The 22,124-nt window shown below is 56.4% G+C and overlaps 1 protein-coding gene across 1 annotated transcript in view; it reads right to left on the bottom strand.

The window, feature by feature from the left end:
• Nucleotides 1–21,905, bottom strand: part of MARK4 (microtubule affinity regulating kinase 4) — a 52,836-nt gene extending 30,931 nt beyond the window's left edge. Inside the window, exon 1 of the mRNA XM_032797945.2 lies at nt 21,678–21,905. Within this exon, the coding sequence (XP_032653836.1) occupies nt 21,678–21,728 (51 nt within the window). The 5' untranslated portion in view covers nt 21,729–21,905. The remainder of the gene's footprint in view (nt 1–21,677) is intronic.
• Nucleotides 21,906–22,124: the final 219 nt, after the last annotated feature.

Raw genomic sequence — 22,124 nt, 5'->3', positions numbered from 1 at the left:
GGGTGGGCAGTGGCAGGGGCTGAGGTAGTGAGTTGGGGGGGTGGGGGCTGAGGAGGCGAGTGGACGGGCAGCGGCGGGGGGTGAGTAGGCTGAGGAGGCAAGCGGGGCGGGCAGTGGCTGACCTGTTCTACTGATGTGGTCTGGCTCCCATCCCCTCTCCAAGGGTTGCAGCTGTCTGGAGGTGCTGCCTTCCACGCCTTCCTCACTCACACTTCATTCATTCAACAGGGCAACGGATTACAAAGTTGGGGGACGATCTTATTCTACTTCTAGGCATTTTTTTTTTACCTTAGGGGCCCGCTATAACATATTAACAAGGTTCAATACCGCTGTTTCGGTGGGGCAGTGCTGGGGAAGGAAGGTTTGTTTCTGCAGGGCAGGCGGTGCTGGGGGGAGTATTTCAGGGGGGCTGGGCAACATGGGGGGTATTATGTTTCAGGGGTGCTTGGCAGCACTGGGGTGGGGGGTTCAGCAGGGCCAGGGGGCGGTGTTCGGCCCTCAGCTGTTTTCTTTGGAGTAATATGGCCCTCGACGCTTTACGAGTTGTGCAGGCCTGAGTTTCTCTTGGAGTTGTTCGGGGAAGGATTTGATGATACCCTTAAATTCCTGGGTGAATTGTGGTGTGGGGTCTTCTTTGAGTACTTTATAGCAGTAGGTGTCAGCAGGACCGAGGGAGGGTGGGGGGGAAAGCCGGTACAAATTACTGGGGCCTGGCAGTCCGGAAGGGGGCCCGGGGCCTGGCTTCGTCGGCCCCATTTAGCTGGTCCACCCTTGCCGGGGAGCCCGAAAAAAAATTTTCACCGGGGCCCAAACCCGCTCTCGGGGGCCCTGGATGTCAGACAGCTGTCGGTTGGCCTCACTCTATCTGCTGGCCTGATTGCTATCTGATATTGTCCTCTCAGCACTGGAGAGGTTGGGGTGGATGTGATGTTTGTTAATTGCAGAGTCATTTTTTTCTGCTGAAGCAAGCAAGGCGGTGATCAAGTGTGTGGTTTTGTCCACCGTGGGATGTCCACTCAGGCTCCCCACAGAGCAGGACACACACAGAGCAGGACACACGAATTCAAAGTGGCATCAGACCCTGCCACAACAACAGATACAAAACCTGCACCTATAACTCAACTGCTATGATGGTCACTACTCCACAAAACACACCTTTCAAGGTCCATGGGTCCTGGACATGCCTAGCACAATACATGGTGTCACCTCATCCAGTGCACTAAACGCCCCAATAATAATAATGTGGCTGAAACCAGACAATCCCTGCGCTCTCAAATGAACTCACACAAAAAAATGATAGAAGACAAACAGCACATCACTCGTGGGTGAACACTTTTCCCAGAATGATCACTCCGTATGTAACCTCCCAGGCCTCGTGCTCACAGGAAACCTGCACAACCCTTTCAAAAGATGAGCCTGGGAGCTTAAATTCATAACTTTACAAGACACTAAAATCATGGTCTTAATAAAGACCATGGATTTGTGGCTTATTTCAACAATTTGTAACCCACTAACCCTCTTTTTTATCCTCTGGCTACAGGGCTACACGGGCCACTTCACGCGGAATAGTCTCTTAGAACATGAGGAGATACAATATCCTGGGAACCACACAGCTACAATAGAATGTGTGTTAACTACTTATGCCAAACAATCTGGTCCACCTTTTATTTAGTTGTGACCCTCAGAACCTTTCCCAGCCCTGAAGAACAGCTCCATGTCACTCAAAAGCTTCTCTCTCTCACCACCAGAAGTTGGTCCACTAAAACATATGACCTCATCTCATGGCAGAACAAGGAGCAATGGTCTCAAGTGGCAGTGGGGGAGGTCTAGGTTGGATATTAGGAAACACTGTTTCACTAGGAGGGTGGTGAAATACTGGAATGGGTTCCCTAGGGAGGTGGTGGAATCTCCTTCCTTAGAGGTTTTTAAGGTCCAGCTTGGCAAAGCCCTGGCTGGGATGATTTAGTTGGGAATTGGTCGTGCTTTGAGCAGGGGGTTGGACTAGATGAGCTCCTGAGGTCCCGTCCAACCCTGATATTCTATGATCCACCTTGGCTTGCTGAAGTGCCAGGTAAGATTTAAGCTCTGGCTCTGAAAGCTCAGCTTTTAACACAGTCACCTGAGACCTCAGTCCATTGTCACCCTCCAGCAGAGCCTTGCTGAGTTCACATGCTCTGTCTCTGTGGATCCTCCGTGGGTTTCAGCCAGTCCTTAACCACCAACACTTCATATCTCCTGCTCTGCCCCAGGAGCATTTTAACCCTTCGGCACCAACAGGGCAGCTATACCAAGTCAAATAAGTCACTGCCATGCACATGATTCATACAAATATTACAGAAAATTCCCATTTCTGTCACACGTGGCTAACTGGAAATCCAGAGTTTCCTAGTGTTTGACTTTGCAATAGCAATCTTCTTATAGTGAATGTGTGCGTGGGGTAGGGTGACCAAACAGCAAGTGTGAAAAATCGGGACAGGGGGTGGGGCATAATAGGAGCCTACATAAGAAAAAGACCCAAAAATTTGGACATCTGGCCACCCTACTGTGGGGCATCTCCTAAGTGTTTATAAAGGCAAAATGAAAACTTGAGTCCCATCCTATGGAACTGAACTGAGACCCTTCTGGGTCACAGGCCTGGCTGAGACTTTTACATCCACCACACGGTGCTCTACCGTTTGAGCTAATGGGGTCACTGGTAGCAGCAGGAGACTGTTATCCTCCATGTGGACCAACCCCCAGAGGAGGATGAGAGTCACGCTTGCCAGTGGGTGTCACTACTATTTGCTGACAGCAGAGGAATGGTGAGACTCAGGACCCCAGGGTCCCATTGCAGGCTGGGGAGGGGAAGGGAAGGGGCTGTAGTAGTTATAAACCCTTCTGCCCCTGTGCCCCTAGTCTGTCCCTACCCCCTCTGCTTCCACCCTTCCTCTTGGGCTCCTGTCTTTGATCCCCCGTCAATCTCTCCTGCTACTATCCCCGCAGGCTGTCCTCACCCTTCTCCCCCCAACCTGGGCCCACCAGGGGGGCACTGACAATGCAGGAGAGATGGGCTCCAGGCTCTCAAGTCTGGGGCAGCCCTTGGCATGGGGGGCCAGATGAGTGGGGAGCAGAGAAAGTGTGTTGGTTAGCAAAGGCAGAGGGAGGGAGTCAGGTGATTGGCCAGTTGGCTGGGGATGTTAGGGGGCAGAGGTAAGGTGCCAGCAGGCAAGGAGGAAGGTGGCACTTGGCACGGCACAACGCTAATGCTGTATCCACACCAGCCATTTCCTTGGGTGAGAGTGTGAGAGACTGGCAGCTGCAGCTCTGTGCCACTCACTGCGATCTCCTTGTAAACATGAGCGCGCATCTTTGTCTATCTGTATGTGTCCGTCCGCACCCACCCCAGCCTCACATCGGCCACAGGCTCAGTACATTGCAGCTCCCAGCCCAAGGCTCCCTGGCATGTGACTCCAGGGCCTCGCTCCCCTGCTGACACACAGACGAGGACAGTGATAGGATCCTGCTCCCCAGGGGCTCCCAGTCTGAACTCCACAGGCCCCAACCTGCTGGCACAGGGGACATCATGGTCCCAGCACTGCCTCAGGCTTCTCCCTTCCAGCCTGGGATCTGGAATCTCAGTAGCATGGCCTCACAGTGCTACGGCTGCCGCTCATCCTGCAGCAACAGATTTTAGGGTCCCAGGGCATTGGAGCTGTGCTCTAGCTCTGCTCCAGCTCCGCAGGCAAAAGCCTGCAGCTCCACTGCTCCACAGCTGCTCCATGCTCCGCTCCAAAGCCCTGCTTCAGGCCACTAAATGACACAAACATTGGCCCTCGCCTCCTTCCCACCTGCCCTGGCAGGACACGGAAGAGAAACAAAAATGATGAAAGGTCTAGAGAATATGACCTACGAAGGAAGATTGAACAAACGGAATGCTTTCAGTCTGGAGAAGAGGGGACACGATAACAGTTTTCAAGCACATAAAAGACTGTTACAAGGAGGAGGGAGAAAAATTGTTCTTTAACTTCTGAGGACTGGATAAGCAATGGTCTTAAATTGCAGCACAGGCGGTTTAGGTCGGACTTTAGGAAAGCTTCCTGCAGGGTGGTTAAGCACTGGAATAAATTACCTAGGGAGGTTGTGGAAGCTCAGTCATTGGAGGTTTTTAGGAGCGGGTTAGACAAACACCTGTCAGGGACAGTCTAGATAATACTTCGTGCTGCCACAAGTGCAGGGGACCGGACTAGACCTCTCAAGGTCTCTGCCAGTCCTGTGATTCTATGACTCGGGGGCAGGAGCTGAGGCAGTGCCCAGGGCCATGGGCTCGGGGCAGAAGGGAGGTATTGCCAGTACAACGGAAGAGCAGAATATCACACAAGATGATCTTGATGACATTGAAAACTGGAGTAATAGAAATGGGATAATATTTAATAGTGCAAAGTGCACGGTCATGTATGTAGGGACTAACAACAAGAATTTTTGCTATAAGTCGAGGACTTATCAGTTGGAAGTGACAGAGGAGGAGAAAAACCTGGGTGTATTGGTTAATCACAAGAGGACTATGTATGATGTGGCTGTGAAAAAGGCTAACACAATCCTAGGATGCATCAGGTGAGGTATTTCCAGCAGAGACAGGGAAGCGTTAGTACCATTATACAAGGCACTGGTGAGACCTTATCTGGAATACTCTGTGCAGTTCTAGTCTCCCACGTTCAAGAAAGATGAATTCAAACGTGAACAGATGCGGAGAAGGTCTACTAGGATGATCCGAGGAATGGAAAACCTACCTTATGAGAGAAGGCTGAAGGAGCTTGGCTTGTTTAGCCTAACCAAACAAAGGCTGAGGGGAGATAGGATTCCTCTCTATAAACACATTGGAGTGATAAATACAAGGAGGGAGGGAGGGGAGTTATTTAAGTTAAGGGCTAATGTGGATGCTAGAACAAACGGATACAAACTGGCCATCAACAACTCTAGGCTTGAAATTAGATGAAGATTTCTAACCATCAGAGGAGCGAAGTTCCTGAGCAGCCTTCCAAGGGGAGCAGTGCAGGGCAAAAATCCTACCTGGCTTCAAGACTGAGCTTGGTAGGATCATGGAGGGGATGGTATGGTGAGACGGCCTACAATGCCATGTGGCCCATCGGTGGCTGCTGGTAGCAAATATCCCCAGTGGCCAGAGATGGGGCATGTGATGGGGAGGGCTCTGAGTTACTACAGAGAATTCTTTCCCAGGTGTCTAGCTCATGGGTCTTGCCAACATGCTCAGGGTCCACTGATCACTGTATTTGGGGGTCAGGAAGGAATTCCCCCCCAGGTCAGATTGGCAGAGACCCTGGGGTTATCTTCCTCTGCAGCACAGGTTTAAACTAATGTAAATGGTGGATTCTCTGTAACTTGAAGTCTTTAAATCAAGATTTGAGGACTTCAGTAACTCAGCCAGAGATTCTGGGTCTATTACAGGGTGGGTTGGGGAGGTTTTGTGGCTTGTGATGTGCAGGAGGTCAGATAGATGAAGAGGAGGTTACATACCTGTAACTGGAGGTTCTTCGAGATGTGTGGTCCCTATCTGTATTCCAGTGAAGGTTATACACATGTGCCATGTGTCCAGTCCAGAGATTTTGGAAGTAGTAGTGTCCGTCAGCCCACACATGCGCTCTTGCTCTGCCTCATGGTTTAGTCTGAGGCGATAAAGGGCAGGGTGGATTGACTGCACCCTCAGTTCCTTCTCTCCACTGCAAGTCGCACAGATCTGCAGCACAGGAGAAGGAGGGTGGGACTGGAATTCAAATAGGGACCACACACCTTGAAGAACCTCCAGTTACAGGTAAGCAACCTCCTCCTTCTTTAAGTGACAGTCTCTACTGTGTTCCCCTGAGGGTGATCAACAAGCAGCACCTAGTCAAGAGGAGGGTGCAAGGAAGAGGACAGAACTGTGGAACGGAGAGCAGCACCGAATGAGGCATCCACTATCAAGGTGTACTGAGAAGGTTCATACCGAGCTCCAGGGGGCTGCCCCACACATCTGTAAGCAGCATGTCATGAAACATGGCTGTAGGCGATGTTCATACCCCAAAGGGCAAAGAAAGTCCTGACAACCAACAGCAGAGCGTAATGTGCACCAAAACCCACTTAGAGATTCTCTGTGTGGAGATCGCTTGCTCCTTAATCCTGTCAGCTATCGCCATAAACAGTCTAGGGGACTTGCTGAATAGTCGAGAGGGTGAAGGCGTTGTTCCTCTTCCAAGGCACGAAGCTTCGGAAAGAAAGCAGGTAAGCGTATGGGTTGGTTAACATGAAAACAGGATACAACCTTTGGCAGAAACTTGGGGTGCAGGTGCAGAGAAACCCTGTCCTTATGGAACGTGGGATCCGCTGTCATGGCCCCCAGTTTGGCTACCCCGTCTCATGGAAAAAATAACCACAGGGAAGGCGGCCTTCATGGAAAGGAGAAATAGAGAGAGTAGGAGGCCAGAGGTTCAGAGGGTGATTTCACTGAGGGCGAGAGGACGAGGGTAAGATCCCACTGTGGGGCGCTGGTTGGACAGGTCCTAAGGAAGCATTTCCAAGACCTGCCAGTCAAGGGGTGGATAAAGACAGAGTGCCCCTCCACAGGGGATGGCAAGCACGCATAGTGGTTACATGCACCTTGATGAAGTTGAGTGCGAGTCCTGATGCCTTCAGGGACAGAGGGCAGTCCAGAAGAAGTCCATGTTCAGGGGCAAGACCCCTCTAACGGGCCCTGGAGGGGAAACGCTTCCACCTGGCCCCATAGGAGCCTTGTGGCCTCTTTCCTGCTACTAGAGAGGATGTCTTGCCCTGCCAACAATCAGTCCCATTCTAGCGAAGATGCCCACCTGAAAACCAAGGTTTAGGGGGATCATCTGTGGATCAGGATGCCCGATCCTGCCTCTATGTTGTGCAAGCAGCTCTGGGAACATTGGAAGTGGAAGTAGGGGACACACTGACATGCAGAGAAGGAGAGAAACCAGAATTGGTGAGGCCAAAACAGAGCAATCGGAATGACTGTGGCCCTCTCCTGTCCGACCTTGCCTAGAACATGTGGCAGGAGTAGTAGGGAGGAAAAGGTATAATTGATCTGGTCTGACCAGTGGATGACTAGGGCATTGCCTTTGGAGCAGGTGCTGACCCCACCCCACTCCCCAGGGAGTACTGGGTGCCTTTGCTGTTGGCATGGGAGGCGAAGAGGACTCTGGTGGTTGGAGTGAGGCAAGGACAGCAGCTACATACACCTTGATGGAGTTGAGCACGAGTCCTGATCCCTTCAGGGATTGAGGGCAGTCCAGAAGAAGGGAAACATCCATGTTCTCAGGGGCAAGAACCCTCCACCAGGCCCTGGAGGGGCAACGCTTCCACTTGGCCCCATAGGAGCCTCATGGCCTCTTTCCTGCTACTAGAGAGGATGTCTTGCCCTGCCAACAATCAGTTCTATTCTAGCGAAGATGCCCACTTGAAAACCAAGCTTTTGGGGGTGCATCTGTGGATTGGGTTGCCTGATCCTGCCTCTATGTTGTGCGAGCAGCTCCGGGGACATTGGCAGTGGAAGTGGGGGATGCGCTGACATGCGGAGCAGGGGAAACCAGAACTGGTGAGGCCAAAATGGGGTGATTAGAATCACTGCGGCCCTCTCCCACCTGATCTTGTGAAGGACCTGAGTCAGGAGCGGTTGTGTGGGAAAGTTGTAAGGGGCCTGGTCCAACCGGCAGAGGATGAGGGCATTGCCTTGGGAATGGGTGCAGAGGCCCACTCTGGAGCAGTACGGGGTGCATCTGCTCTTGCTGTGGGAGGCAAAGAGGTCCCTGGTTGGAGTCTCCCACTGGGCGAAAATGTCGCTGGCTATGGCGTCATGCAGTGCCCATTTGTGGTCAGCCATGAATTTTGTGCTCAGAGAGTCTGCCATCACGTTCTGAGTCCCAGGAAGATAGGCTGCTGACAACAGGATCTAGTAGGTGACGCACCAATGCTATACACAAACTGCTTCCACAGAGAACGCTGGGGCCCACGTGCCCCTTTCTGTTGATGTAATAAATGGTGACGACATATCACTTCTGACATGACAAGAACATGACGGGAGTGAATGGAGGCGAGAAATACGCGGCATGCTCTCCACATCACCGGAAGCTCCAGAATGCTGATGAGCATCCTGGATTACCAAGCACCCCAACTCCCCTGTGTCACATGTTCTCCCATGTGGGCACCCCATTAGGCGAACCCATGATCAGCGTCATGCTCGGGAAGGATGGAAGGAAGGGTTTCCCGGGGCAGACTAGCCCAGGTCTCTCCACCAGTGGAGGGAGAGGAGTACCTCAGAGGGAAGTGTCAACAGGAGGTCCATGGTATGTAGTGAGGGAGGACAGACACTTTGGAGTCATAGCTGGAGTCACCGAAGGTGGTGACAGACATGCAAGCTACCATGTGGCCAAGGAGGGAGAGGCAAGTCTAGACTGTAACAGAAGGGCTAGTGACCATCTTGGCAATCAGCTCTTGGTAGATAGGCTTGTGCGGAGATTGCATCATGCGGGCTCCTATGAATTCTAGTGACTGTGTGGGATCCAAAGTCGATTTTTCAAAGTTAACACTCACCCTCAGGGAGGAGAGGAGTCTGAGCAGCATGGAGGTCGAGGCTCGAGCCTCCTTTTGCATCCTGCTGCTAGGAGCCAATCATTGAGGCAGGAGAATATAAGGACCCCCTGACATCAGAAGTGGGTCTCCACTACAAAAAAACTCCCAAAAACCCATGGTGCAGTGGTTAAGTCCAAATGGCAAGACCCTGGATTGGAAGCATTGATGGCCTACTACAAACCTCAGGAACCTTCTGCAAGTTGGATGGAGGTCTGTATGAAAATAGGCATGCTGTATACTGAGAGCTGTAAACCACATGCTTTTTTCCAGCGAGGGTATGATGGCTGCTAAGGTAAGCATACGAAACCTGGGCTCACATAGGAGCTGATTGAGAAAACACAGGTCCAAGATTAGTTTCCATCCACCGTTCTTCTTGGGTATGAGGAAATACGTGGACTAGAACCCTGCGGCCTGGTAAGTCATCGGAACAGGTTCTACTGCTCCCCTCTGCAGTAGGGAGTCCACTTCTAGGGAGAGAATACTGCCATGAAAGTGGTCCCTGAGGTGGGGCCAGTGTGGGGGACGTGGGTGAGGTAGCATCATGAACTCGATTGTACAGCCGCGTCAAATGACATCCAGGACCCACTTGTCCATTGCTATCACATGCCAAGCTGGTAAAAAGGGTGCTAGGCACCCCCCAGAGGGGATAGGTCAGGTGCACGGTGGGAGGCGGCTTTCTTGGTGCACTCTGAAATATCACTTTTGTGAAGACTGAGCATGAGATGCAGAAGGCTGTGATGGGTAACCTGGAGAACAGGACCATGGGGTTTTCTGTCGTTTGCGAGGAGGCTCATAGGTGGTTGATGGAAGAACTGAGGTGTTCTGAATCACTGGGTCGGCGGCAGATGGCAGAACTTGTGCTTGGGTGCTAGTGTGTAAATACCCAATGATCATAGCATGACTCTGGAATCCTTGAAGAGTGGAGGGAATTGTCAGATTTTTGGCTGAAGAGAGGAGATTCATCAAAAGGGAGATCCTCTGAGGTATTCCTCCTTCTCATGACATCCCCACAGCCACTGTGCACGAAGAGGCGTCTGCTACATCCACCGAGGTCTGGAATGTCATCCTCCCAATGAATTTGTCCTCCTCTAAGACCGTGGTTCTCAACCTTTCCAGGTGACTGTCCCCCTTTCATGAGGCTGCTTTGTCTTGTGTAGGCCAAGTTTCACCTCACCTGAAAACTACTTGGCTTACAAAATCAGACATAAAAATACAAAAAGGGTTTCAGTACACTGTTACTGAAAAACTGCTGACTTTCTCATTTTTACCATATAATTATAGAATAAATCAATTGGAATATAAATATTGGACTTACATTTCAGTATATCGTATATAGAGCAGTATAAACAAGTCATTGTATGAAATTTTAGTTTGTTCTTTGACTTCGCTGCGTAGCCTGTTGTAAAGCTAGCCAAATATCTAGATGAGTTGACATACCCCCATGAAAGAACTCTTTGTACCCCCAGGGGTATACATACCCCTGGTTGAGAACCACTGCTCTAAGATGGCTTCTGCCCACTTTCAGGCTTTCTGGGGAAGCTTGTCTGCAAAGTCCACCAAATTGCCATAAGTTAGAAAGTCGTATTCAGCAAATAGTGCCAGGTAATCAGAAATCTGGAATTGAAGGCTGGCCGAGAAGACTTTGCGACCCAAGTGGTCCAGCTGCTTACCCTCCTTGTCTGCCGGGGGGGAGCGTGGGTGTTGCCTGGCCTGCTCCACCACTGCTTGTATCACAAGGGAATTGGGTGGGGGGTGAGAAAACAGAAACTCAGACCTCTTCGCCAGTACATGGTATCTCTTCTCTGCCCCCTTGGGGGTAGGAACACAAGCGGCTGGAGTGTGCCAGACAATTCGGGTTGGTTGGAGAATGGCATCATGTATCAGTAGGGCCACTCTGGCTGGTACCAAGGCATGTAAGATGTTAAGAAGCTGGTGCTATTTGTCCTGTACCTCCTCCGGTGGAATGGGGAGGGCCTCAGACACTCTGCGTAACAGGTCCTGCAACTGGTTGCCAGCCGGGAACGAGGAGGGAACCGAAGATACCGCGGTGTTTGGAGATGATGAAGGGAACCACTCCTGTGCCAGCAGTACTGTTGGAGCCGGGCTGAGTGGTTCATCCAACACCAGTTCCGAACGCTTACTCAACAATAACTGGAGCCATAGGTGCTGGAACAAGGGGTGCGGAGGGTTATCACCACATACAAGGTTTACAGTTTAGTTCAACGGCTCTCAGCAACCCTGCTGTAAAAATTGTTCCAGCACCCCTGCCTGGAAAGGAGAGACTCGGGACTGGTTGCTGAACGGGAAGGTTCCGAAGGTGGATACTGTGGCCGCGACCTCCAGTATGGCCAAGGAGACGGATCCGCCAGATGGTGCAGAGGGCCCCAAGGAACTAGGTACCAGCAGCTCCTTTGCTGGGGAAACGGAGGGTATTGCCACTGAGTTGATGGAGCCTTCGAATATTCGTATCTATGGTAGGGGAGGGGCAGTCCCTGCCCTCTATCCGAATCTTCCAATGCTAAGAAGTCAGATGGTGGTACCGGCGGAATTGTATGACCCATAGGGGAAACACATCCCGAAGGAGGTAAGTCCAGAGTACGAGAGCGTACCTCCCCAGGCATCGGCTGAAGTGGAAGATGTGGAGATCTCGCCTCCTCCAAAGCAGGCTCTGACTCTAGCCTCCCTGTCTCCAACTCTAGCCTTCCCAGCATCGGCAGTACATGACCCAGTCAGAACCAGAGCCCAAACAGAGCACTGCCTTGGAACCAAAGGTTCCCTTGACTCGCAGGTGCCGACCTGGAAAGCGTATGTGGCTCAGTGGATAGAACTGGTGGATCCGACACTCTCTCTGACTTCTTGTCATGCTTGTGAGCCTTGGAACAAGCCGCTTCTCCATGGCTAGAACTCGTGGAAGGCACATTCTTTCTTGGGCCTGGAGGAACATTCTCTGCCATGCTCATGTGCATGCTTCCCAGCCTCACGACTAGGCCCCAGCATGGGTCCATAGCACTGGTATGAGTGGAACCAAACTGGGTCTCTGTGGCAGGAGGTGCACTCCTGGGTTTCTCAGCCTGATGAACTGGAGGAGGGGAAATCCCAGGCCTGGGCCCAACTACAGCCTCATGGCAACCTCCATAAGGTGGTTCTTGAGGTGGAGAGCCCGACCTGCCTGGGTACGGCTTTGGAAGGAGAGGCGGATACAGCACCTGGAAGCAATGTGGGCTTCTGACAAGCAGTAAGTAATGAGACAGCACTGCCCTGACTGAGAATGAGACAGGCAGGAGGTGCAGACCTTGAATCCCTGTGCCTTCTGCATAACTCAGTACCCAGGCCTGGGTGCTTGGGGAAGCGGGGAGGGACCGGCATAAATGGCATCCCAAAGTCCTTAAAATCTTAAAATGACTATTAATACTAAAACTACAATCAAAACAACAAATTAACTATGCACAAAAGAAGAAAAAAAAAAGACTTTTTAGTTAAGTGAGAGGCGAGAGGAGGGCTCCAACCCGGACCACACAGGAGTGAGATGGAAATGAGGGTACTTTATCACCTGGATGAAACCATGAGGCGGAGCATGGGTGCATGCACAGACCAATGGATGCTACTTCTTCCAAATTCTCTGGTTCTGGGCACATGGTGCTTGCGTATAACCCTCCAGGGAATACAGATAGGGACGAGCACTCCAAGAAGAACATGATAATCCCTTCTGGCAATAAAGTCTATGGGTCTTTGGAGCAGTTCAGAGGCTGGGCAAAGGGATCATGCTCTTTCCATCTATCCTTCTCCAAGAGAGACCATTCCCGCCTAGGAGCAGGAGGAGCTACTGAGTCAAGGGCCACTGCATGCAGACTTAACTCCAGCTCTGAAGCGCAGCTCATGGGGGTGTGGGTCTGAGGCCAGGCCCGTGGAGCCAGGAGAGCCCATGCTAGCAGGGGGCACTGATGCCAACCAGCCAACCCCAAGCGAGCAGGGGCCAGCCATCTCCAGTGCCAGCCTGTGATTCAGCCAGGCGAGTGGTGTGCAAAGTGGTATGCTGAGCCAGCCCCAGGGCCAGCCAGGACTTGTTGTGAGCATTGTGGCACGGCCGCAGAACGACATAGTGCTGTCTGGTGCCTCGGTGCCATGGAGTGGGCTGGCCTCTGTGCTGATGCCTCAACCAGCCCTGGGAGCTAGGCCTCATCGGGGCCCAAGTTTGCCAGGAACCCGGATGAAGCCTGCAGGCAGCGTTGTCCCTCCCGAAGAGAGCTGACAGCATTGGCAGCAGCCTGGGTGCTTTGCACTCAGCAGCTGGCTGGGCCTGGACATGCTGAGACAAGAGTGAGCGATGGCCCAGCAAAGCCCTGGGCGGCCAAGCAGCATGCAGACAACTACAGGCCACCGGAGAGGGGGCAGAGCAGCAGGGCAGGGCTCTGGCCTGCCCTCCATCCCCAGGAACTCTGGCTTCACCGCCAGCACTGTCTCCTTCCCCGCAGCCCCATGCCCCAAGGCTAGCATGGAGCTGGACTAACAGGCAGCTGGGGAGGGGAGTTTGCCTGCACTGCCACCCTCCGATGGTTAAACAGAAACCTCCAGCCCCAGCGGCTTCCAGCCTGGCACAGCAAGGGAAGGACACGGCCGCCGGGCATGGATCTCGCATACAGGGGTGGCGATACTGAGAGAGCTGGTACATCCCATCTCAAAGCCGCAGGGCCCCCCCCCCCATCCCAGAACCAGCGCCACATGAACCCTCCCCATCCTGGCACCCCCCCACCCCAGAGCCAGCGCCACAAGAACCCCTCCCATCCCAGAACCAGCGCCACAGGAACCCCTCCCATCCCAGCACACCCGCCCCCCCATTCTAGAGCCAGAGCCACATGAACCCTCCCCATCCCGGCACCCCCCCAGCCACCTATCCCAGAGCCAGCGCCACAGGAACCCCTTCCATCCTGGCCCACCCCCCCGCATTCCAGAGCCAGTGCCACATGAACCCTCCCCACCCCAGCACCCCCTCCATCCCAGAGCCAGCACCATGTAAATCCCGCCAATCTCGGCATCCCCCACCCCATCCCAGAGCCAGCAACCCCCATCCTGGCACCGCAGACAGGGCCGCCAGGAGGATTCGGGGGCCTGAGGCAAAGCCGGGGAGCGGACATAAAAAAGGTGCCACCTGTTGTGGTGCCTGTACTCACCGAGTGATGCTCCGGGTCTTTGGCAGAGGCGGGTCCTTCACTTGCTCCGCGTCTTCGGCAGCACGGAAGGACCCGCCGCTGAAGTGCCGCCGAAGACCCGGATCGAGTGAAGGACCCGCCGCCGAAGTGCTGCCAAAGACCAGGACTGCCGCCAGGTGAGTAAAAATTAAAAAGGCGCCTCTAGCCAGGGAAGGGATTCTCAGCCAGGGCTCGCGGGGCCCCTGGGGGCCCGGGGCAAATTGCCCCAACTTGCCCCTCCCCCGGGTGGCCCTGGCCACAGATGCCAAATCCCCAAAGCAGAGGCAGTATTTCAGGGTCCCCATCCCAGCACTGGTGCCATCGAACCCCCCATGACAAAGCCACTGGGCCAATGCTCCCCAAATGACTCTGCAGCTGCTCAGAGATCAGTTGTTCAGCTCTCCTGAGGATGCATTACCTTGGCTTCTCCCCAAGAAGGCAGCACCACTGCTCTGCCCAGGGAGGGTAACCCAACCCCCTCTGCCCACCCCAGCTGCCTCGCTCTACGCCAGCCTCCTGGCTAGCTCGGCAAGCTCCCCGCCATCTTGCCAGCCAGAGCTGGGGCCTGGATTCGGCCTCCAATGCCCACTGTGCCTCTGAGGAAGGCCTCCCCTCCCCAGCAGCCCCAGACAAGAGCCCTGCTCGGTGGGTGTTCGGGCCCAAAGCCGGACAAGTCCTAGGGGTCACCTGCATCCCAGGACGCTGCAGCTGTCCCTAGCCAAGGAACATTCGGGGTCCAGGTCAGACTTAACCCCCCTTGTATTAGGGGCTGGGGTGAGCCCTCTTAACTGCTGCCCTGCAGGAGCCTGCCAACAGGGCCAGAGCCTGGCATCTCATGTAAACTCCACTGATTGCTGGTGCCACCTCCACTCCCGCTTTCTCACTCCCGTCAGACCAGCAGGTGAGAGCAGCCCTCCCCAAACCAGCCAGGCAGCTGGGGACAAGCGAGGACCGTGAGAGAGGGCAGCTCTCCCCAGGGAAACACCCCCCCACCCACTCACCAGGATCTGCGGAAGGAGAAATGACTATAAAAGACCCTGCTTTCCCCCAGCCCAGGCTCCCACGAGCTCTCTCGACAGGGGCGCATGAGCTGTCGCTCCGTGTCTGCACACTCTACCGGATCCCAGGGGCGAAGCTTCCTAAAAGGCCCCTTTCAAAATTAATTTAAACTCACAAGCTAATTAACGGATTTAGCGGCACTTCTCCGAGTTCACCCAGTGTGCAGGGAGGTCATGCTGTGCGCGCTGTGCAGAACGAGTGGGTCGAATGCCGGCTTTGAGCACAGAGCTCGACTCGCCCCGGGGACGGGCCCATGCACAGTGCAGCCGTAACGTGCTCTGCCGCAGAAACCATGGGGGGGGGGGGCGAGGGGGGAAGCAGTGTGCTGACTTTTGGCCCAGGCAAGGGGATCACTGACTGCCAGCAAGCCAGACCCCAGCTAGGCTGCAGAGAAGGGAGCCCTGGCCCAGCAGGCTGAGTTTTTGGAGGCTCATCCCCGACACACTGGCGAGCTTGGGATGGGATAAGGAGACGGGAGGCTGCTGGACCATTGGCCTTGGATCCGGCAGCTCAGACGCCAACACAGCAAACGTGCAGAGCATCTGGCTGGGGCCCAGCGAGCCCAGCCGTGAGCCCAGCTGTGCTGATGCCGATCTAACCCATCCCCTCCACCCATGCTCTGGGACAGGGAGCACCCATCCCAGGTGGCACTGAAGCAGCAGGAGCTGCAAGGATTAGCGCCAACAAACGCACCGGCAGCAGGTCACCCCACCCTGGCCTGCCACCTGCCCTCAGGCGTGCAGAGGAGGCGTGTCTGGCTGGACCAGCCCTGAGCATTGCAGAATAGCTTCTCCTTTCCCTGGGCGGTGTGGAGGCAGCATGGGCCCCCCGACTTAGGTGTAGCTATGCCAGTCCCCGCAGTCCCGTGCAGCCCATTCCCTTCAGGCACCTCTTCTGAAACTCCACTGCCCTGGGGCTGGGGAGGTCATCTGGCTTTCAACAGCAGCACGTGTTTCCCAGCCACATGCGGGGCCTTCCCAGCTGCCAAGGCTGGGGCAGTGGTGCCCTGTCAGGTGCCGTCAGGCAGCGTGCCCTGACTAGCACGGCCCAGGTGGTATTTAACCAGGCGGGAGCGAGCAGCGAAGACGTGTAAACACAGTGCCCTCCCCTGCCCCGGGGTTCCAGGCCCTGCTAGTTAGGGCCTGCTGGCTGACATGGTCCAAAAGCAACTGGGGGTGGGGCGGGGGGGCAGTGCACAGCTGGGAGGGAGGGGGTGCCAGGCGCAGACATTGCAATGGGGTGCCAGCTCTTTAAACAGGAAAGACAGGGGCCATGCCAATGACAGGAGGAGCCCAGAGTCTGGGGAGCAGACGAGCAGGTGTGGGGCCCACAGCAGGGCGCGGTCTGCTCCCACCGCCCCAGGGAGCTGGGGGATTGACCCAGGTGGGTGGGGCTCAGAGGGCACACTGTGCTGTGCCCCACAGGCTTTGCTGTTCTCACAGGCAGCACTTCCCCTCGGGCGCAGCAACGTGGCCCCCGCACTCCGACCACCTCCGCTGCACCACCGGGGCTGGTCCCACCCCAGGCCTCCAGCAGGGGATGCTCATGGGCCAGGGCCCAGCTACAGAGTCTCAGGCCAAGATTTGTAGAAGTGTTAACAGACTTCGGTGGCTCCGTTTCTGGGAGCCCCACAGCCCTTCTGAAGGCAGGGCTCCAAGCTCCTCATGCCCACCCCACAAACGGTCCCTCACTCACTGGCTACTTCCTGAAGAGTTTGGCCTCGGGCCCTGCTCTGACCTGACAGCATCCCAACCCCACAACCACAGCAGCCACTCAGGAACCTCCTGGCTGGCCTGAACAATCTCCTGGAGCCCCCAGAACCCCAGACCTGGACCCCTGAGTCCCACAGCTCCCCTTATGCCCCTCAACCCTGACCCGCAGCCCCCTGCTATCCCAGGCCAGGAATCCATCCCTCCCCACCCACAGCTTTGCCAGTGCCCCTCAAACCTGACCTGCAGCCCCCTACTCTCCCAGCCTTTGAATCCACCCCACCATCAGCACTGCCAGTACCCATTAACCCCTTCCCATAGCTCCCTGCTACCCCTACCCTGGCTTCCCCAGCCACACAACTCTCCGGAGACCTTCAGTCTGCCAGGCCAGTTAAGGCAGAGATGCCCAGCGGTACCAAACCCATTGGTGACAGGGTGAGAAAACCACACTGGGAACTAGACAGACGCCCCGCTCCATTTCACTGCTGGCGTGAGCTGCAGAAACAGCTCTGGGCAGCAGCATCACCCAGCCAGTCCCTAGGGTGCACCGGCTGCACCCACTTGTGGGACCTGGAGCCCAGCAGGAGGGTGATGGGAGCAAGGGCTCCAGGCCCCATCTCTGACCCTTAGTGGGGGGCGCAGAGGGGCAGTGACACATGGGAGGCAGGCAGCAGTGCATTCTGGGATGCCAACCACAACCTCTCAGGCAGAGGGAGGGGGAGCCCAGCACCCCAGGTGGCCTGAGTCCATACATAATGCACTGGAATTGCTGTGCAGTGACCTGCGTCCCACCACAAGGGCAGCTGAGGCCATAGGGCTGTGCCAGGCATCATGTCAACAGTGCAGGGGCCGAGTGTGGAGTGGCAGCACGTCCCGGAGAGGGCATGGCCCCCTAGGCAGGAATGAATGGGGTTTGCGCCTTGCCCACCCCACTGCCCCCATGGGGGCAAGATGTCAGCAAGGGGAGTGAGGTGCCCCATGCCCTTGGCACCAAGCCCACGGCATCCCACAGCAGCTTCCTTGACCTGGACAGAGACTGCTTGGGAAGGCCTTTGGGGCCCAGATCACCCCCTGCAAGGCTGCTAGGGATGCCATGGCCTTGCTGGGTCGCTCTCCAGATAGGCACTGCCTGCAGCACTGCGGGCCATTCCATCACCACGCCCATTCCTGCAGCAGCCAGGTGAGCCTGGCACCTCAGGTGAAGAGTCACTCCTGTGCTTCAGCTAAGCAGGCTGGGATGGGCTTACAGCTTGGAAGGGAGACCTCTAAGCCAACCTAGTTTCCTTCTCTACAGTAGAAGTGACATTTGAGTGAGGCGTATGGAACAGTCTGATAAGCCAGTGGTTTTCAACCTCTTGACATCTGCATACCACTAAAAGATTTCAAATGGAAATGCAGATCTTAGGCACAGCCTGCAGGGCTCTGTGGACCACAGGCTGAGAACCATGTCCTGGGCACAGTGGTCTAGAATGAAATTACTGTCTGGTGGGTGCAAAACTGGCTGAAAGACCAAATACAGAGAGCATGCTCACAGTCCAGCTGGGTAGTGGGGTCCCACAGGGTCAGTCAATATTTTCAGGGATGACTTGGATAACGGTATGGAGCAAATGGCTATAAACTCCGCAGAGGCCACCCAGCTAGGAGGGCAGGAAGCGCTTGGAAGGCCAGGATCAGAATTCAAAGCAACCTTGACAAATTGGAGAATTGGTCTGAATTCTGACATTTATTAAGGACAATTGCAAAATACTTTCCGTAGGAAGGAAAAAAAATCAAACGTCCAAGTACAGAGTGGGGCCTGGCTGGCTAGGTGGTCGAGCTGCTGGACAGGATCCGGGTTCTAGTGGATCACAAACTGAATACGAGTCAACAGTGGGATGCAGTTGCAGAAAGGGCAATCTCATTCTGGGTGCGTTACCAGGAGTGATGTAGGTAAGACACAAGAAGTAATTGTCCCGCTCTGCTCGGCCCTGGGGAGGGCTCCACGGAAGACAGGACAAGTAACAGGCTTACGCTGCAGCAAGGGGGCTCTAGGTTCGAGATTAGGCCAAACCTTCCTACTATGGAAAGGGAGTTAAGCTCTGGGCTAGGTTGTGTAGGGAGGGGGTGGAAATCCCCACCATGGGAGGGATAAAGCCCTGGCAGGGTGGTCTAGGGTGACTTAGTCCAGCCTCAATGCAGGGGCTGGAGTTGATGACTTCTCGAGGGCCTTTCCAGCCTGACATTTCTATGACTAGGGGAATGGGACCAAAAGGAGAAGTGGGAGGAAAGACCGGGCACCAATGGGGCAGCACCTGCCCCGGGGGCTAGGAAATCCCTCTTCTGAGAGCTCTTCAGGACAGGGCACTTCTGAAGCCTGAGGTGGGGCTTGCTTAGCCCCCAGGGAGGGGCTGGATGCTGCATGGTGCTGACCCCCAAGCCTTCAGTGGGGTGGAGGGAGCCCAGTGCTCTGGGTTGATGCCTGGCCGGCAGCAGCAGCCAGGCTCCCTGGGGAGGCCCCTGCAGCACCAGCCCCCACTACCCCCACGAGAGGAGCATAGGGCCTTGGGTCACCAAGGCAGTAGGTTTGGAGTCCTCGGGCCACATAGCTGGATTCCCAGCAGGCCTGTGTGCTCAGAGGGGGTAGGGCAAGGGTATTCCCTGGAGCAAACCCTCACTGCCCTGACACCGGTGCCCTGGCTGGGCAGTGACGGGGTGGGGAGGGAGAAGAGAAATGACAGAGATTGTTGCAATCTCAGAAAGCCACTTCCCCAAAGCAGGACAAGCTGCTCCATCAGGGACAGGGAGGCAGGCGGGGTCACTGCTGGGGGAAGGGATTTAGGGACTTCTGCTCACTCAGCGCCAGTTTACTAGTGATGCAAGATGGCCCACCCCAGGAGTAAAGGATGTAATCAAAGCTTTTTGGGGGGAGGGCAGGGAGCCAGGACTCCTGGGTTCTAGCCCCAGCTCTGCAAGAGTAGTGGGGTGGAGCTGGGGGGGTCACAGAGCTGGGAACAGAACCCAGGAAACCTGAAGGGAGTGGAGTCTGGTGGCTGGGACTCGGAGGAGTCAAGGCTCCTGAGTTCGATCCCTGGCTCTAGGAGGAGAGTGGGGGCTAGTGGGGTACAGCAGGGAGAGACAGAGTGTCAAGACTCCTATCCCCAGCTCTGTCTGACTCACTGGGTGACCGAGTCACTGCTCCTCTGTGCCTCAGTTTCCCCCATTCAAGAGAGCCACTTCACTGCCCTTTGCTGGGTGCAATGGGACTAAGCTAGTTACCCAGCTCTTTGACTAGCGAGCCCCAAGGGCCATCTCCCCAGAGAAGGTTCCCTTCTGAGGGCTGACAGCAGCACGGGGCCCACACTGGCTTTGCTGTCCACCCCCATCTCCGGCAGCCACAGGGGGAGGGAACGAGTGCCCCTGCATGTCTAGCTCTCAGTGCACGCTGGGCTGTTGTCAGGACTGAACTGTCCCACCACACAGGGGCCAGGAGAAGGGGCCGGCAGGAGATCGGGCTCCCAGTAGGCCAGGCCAGGCTTGGAGAGGGCTGCCCAGTGTCACACGCAGCAGCAGGAGCACTGGAGCCACGCAGGCGAGGAGAGGAGAGAGGCTCATTGACTCATGCTCCAGGGTATCTGCATCCCACATCAGGCCAAGTGCATGCTGGGAGCATCCAGCAGAGGCCATGGTGGGAGCAGAGCACCAGCCTCCACAGACAGATGGCTTGGCCCAGGCTGGCAGGGGGAGAGACATGGCTCATCTCAGCTGGGAGGAGGCCACCCCAGGTGCCTTCCCCTGGGGCTCCCATGTCACGAAGCAGCCCTGCTCAGAGATCCTGGTGACACCCCGGCCAAGCACACGGCCAATTCCAAGGGAAACTTCGCATTTGCCACCTTGTGTCTGAGACTGGTGTGTTAGGTCAGGGACGGAGCCAGGCAGAGAGGGGGGCCCCCCACACCTGCGGCGCCAAGAAATGCCACCTTAGTTGCTAAGGAACTACTTTTCCCTGCAAAGTACAGCCAGTGCAGGGCAGAGCGGCTCTGGAGAGTCCATGGCAAGGACACACAACGGATCCGGGAGCGAAGTCACTGTGCCAGCAGGAACGCCGGCGCACGCGGACTCTCCTCATCCCGGGCAGGGTGCAAGCCGGGGGACATGGGAGTCCATGGGCAGGGCCTGCCTGGCTCCTAGGAAGACTCCAGTGTGGGGTTATGTGAGGAGCGTGTGAGGCTGGGGGTCTGCAGCTCCCAGTGTGCGGTATGTGCCTTGGTGTGTGTGTCAGGGAGGGGTGGTGAGTGTGCATGTGTGTGCACGCGTGTGGTTGACGGTCCGCAGGTCTCACCATGCCCTAGGAGGTTGTTCCCCTTCTCCTCTAGCTCCACACCGCAGGGGGACATTCAGGCCCAAACCACAACCTCCTTCACTGCTTCCACATCCCCCCAATCCGACAAAGACCTCCTGGCCTGTCCCTGCTGCAGCAGGCTAAGGTCCAGGCCGAGCCAACGCAGAGTCCTGTCCCCACCTCATGTGGTAGCCCCCCTCCCTTCCCACAGAGACACCACGTGCCCCTTCACCAAGGCAAATGTCATTGTTGACCTTAGCAGCCCACCCAGGATGTAGACACTGCCAGGTCCCCACGCCCCCAGCCCAGCATAACTCCCCTCAGCTAGGGCAGGCTCAGGGACCGACACCTCTGTTTGCTCCTAGTTGTGGGCTGGGTGGGAGCCAGCGAGGCTGGGGGAATGGCCCCAATGCCGGGCTCGCCCTCCCTGCAAGGGCCCACCAGCTGAGCCTTTGCAGAAGCACCATGCTGCATGTGGGCGCAGCTGGGGCGCCGCTCCATGGCCGGCTCTCTGCATCGGGGGCTGGGGAGACGTTCCCAGCCCGCCCCGCTCCCTCGCACACACGATCTGCCCCTTCCCCGGCCAGCCCAGCGCAGGGGCGGCCCCGGCCCCACCCGGCTCCCCAGCGAGCCAAGCTCGGCCCAGGGGGTGGGAGGCGAATCGATCCCCGGCGCTGCCCGGCAGCTCCGTCCATTGTGCGCCGCCCGCCCCACCCGCGGGGCCTGGCTCCGACCAGGGGCAGGGGCAGGGGCAGCGCAGGGGACAAAGGGCCCGGGACTCACCGCGTCCGAGTTCCGCTCGTTGCCAGACGCCAGGGCGGTGCGCGAAGACATCTTCCCCGGGCACCGGGCGCGGGGGCTGGCCGGGGGGGGACCCGCGCAGCTCCGCGGCTAGAAGGGGGCGCTCATGGCCCAGGAGGGGGGATGGGCTGCAGCGCCGGTGGGTCCCACCCCGGGGAGCCCCGCTCCGTGCGCCCCTCGCCCGCGCACAAAGGCCAGGGGCGCCCGCACCCCGCGGCTCGGGCGCGCCCGCTGGGGGGCATGCTGGAGATCGGCCGGGGCGGCGGGTTGCTGCAAAGGGACCCGAGCCTAGAAGCCAGCCGCGGGCTCCGGCCATCCCGCTCCGTGCTCCGGCCGCGGGCGCTCACCAGCGCGCTCCGGCCGGGCTGCGGGCTGGGGAACGGCCCTGGCCGGGCAGCGCGAAACCATCGGGGCGAGCGAGCGGGACCC

The sequence above is a fragment of the Chelonoidis abingdonii genome, chromosome 11 (assembly GCF_003597395.2).
Source record: "Chelonoidis abingdonii isolate Lonesome George chromosome 11, CheloAbing_2.0, whole genome shotgun sequence".
In the NCBI taxonomy this organism is placed as follows: Eukaryota; Metazoa; Chordata; order Testudines; family Testudinidae; genus Chelonoidis; species Chelonoidis abingdonii.
This window is presented reverse-complemented; position numbering and strand designations above follow the sequence as displayed.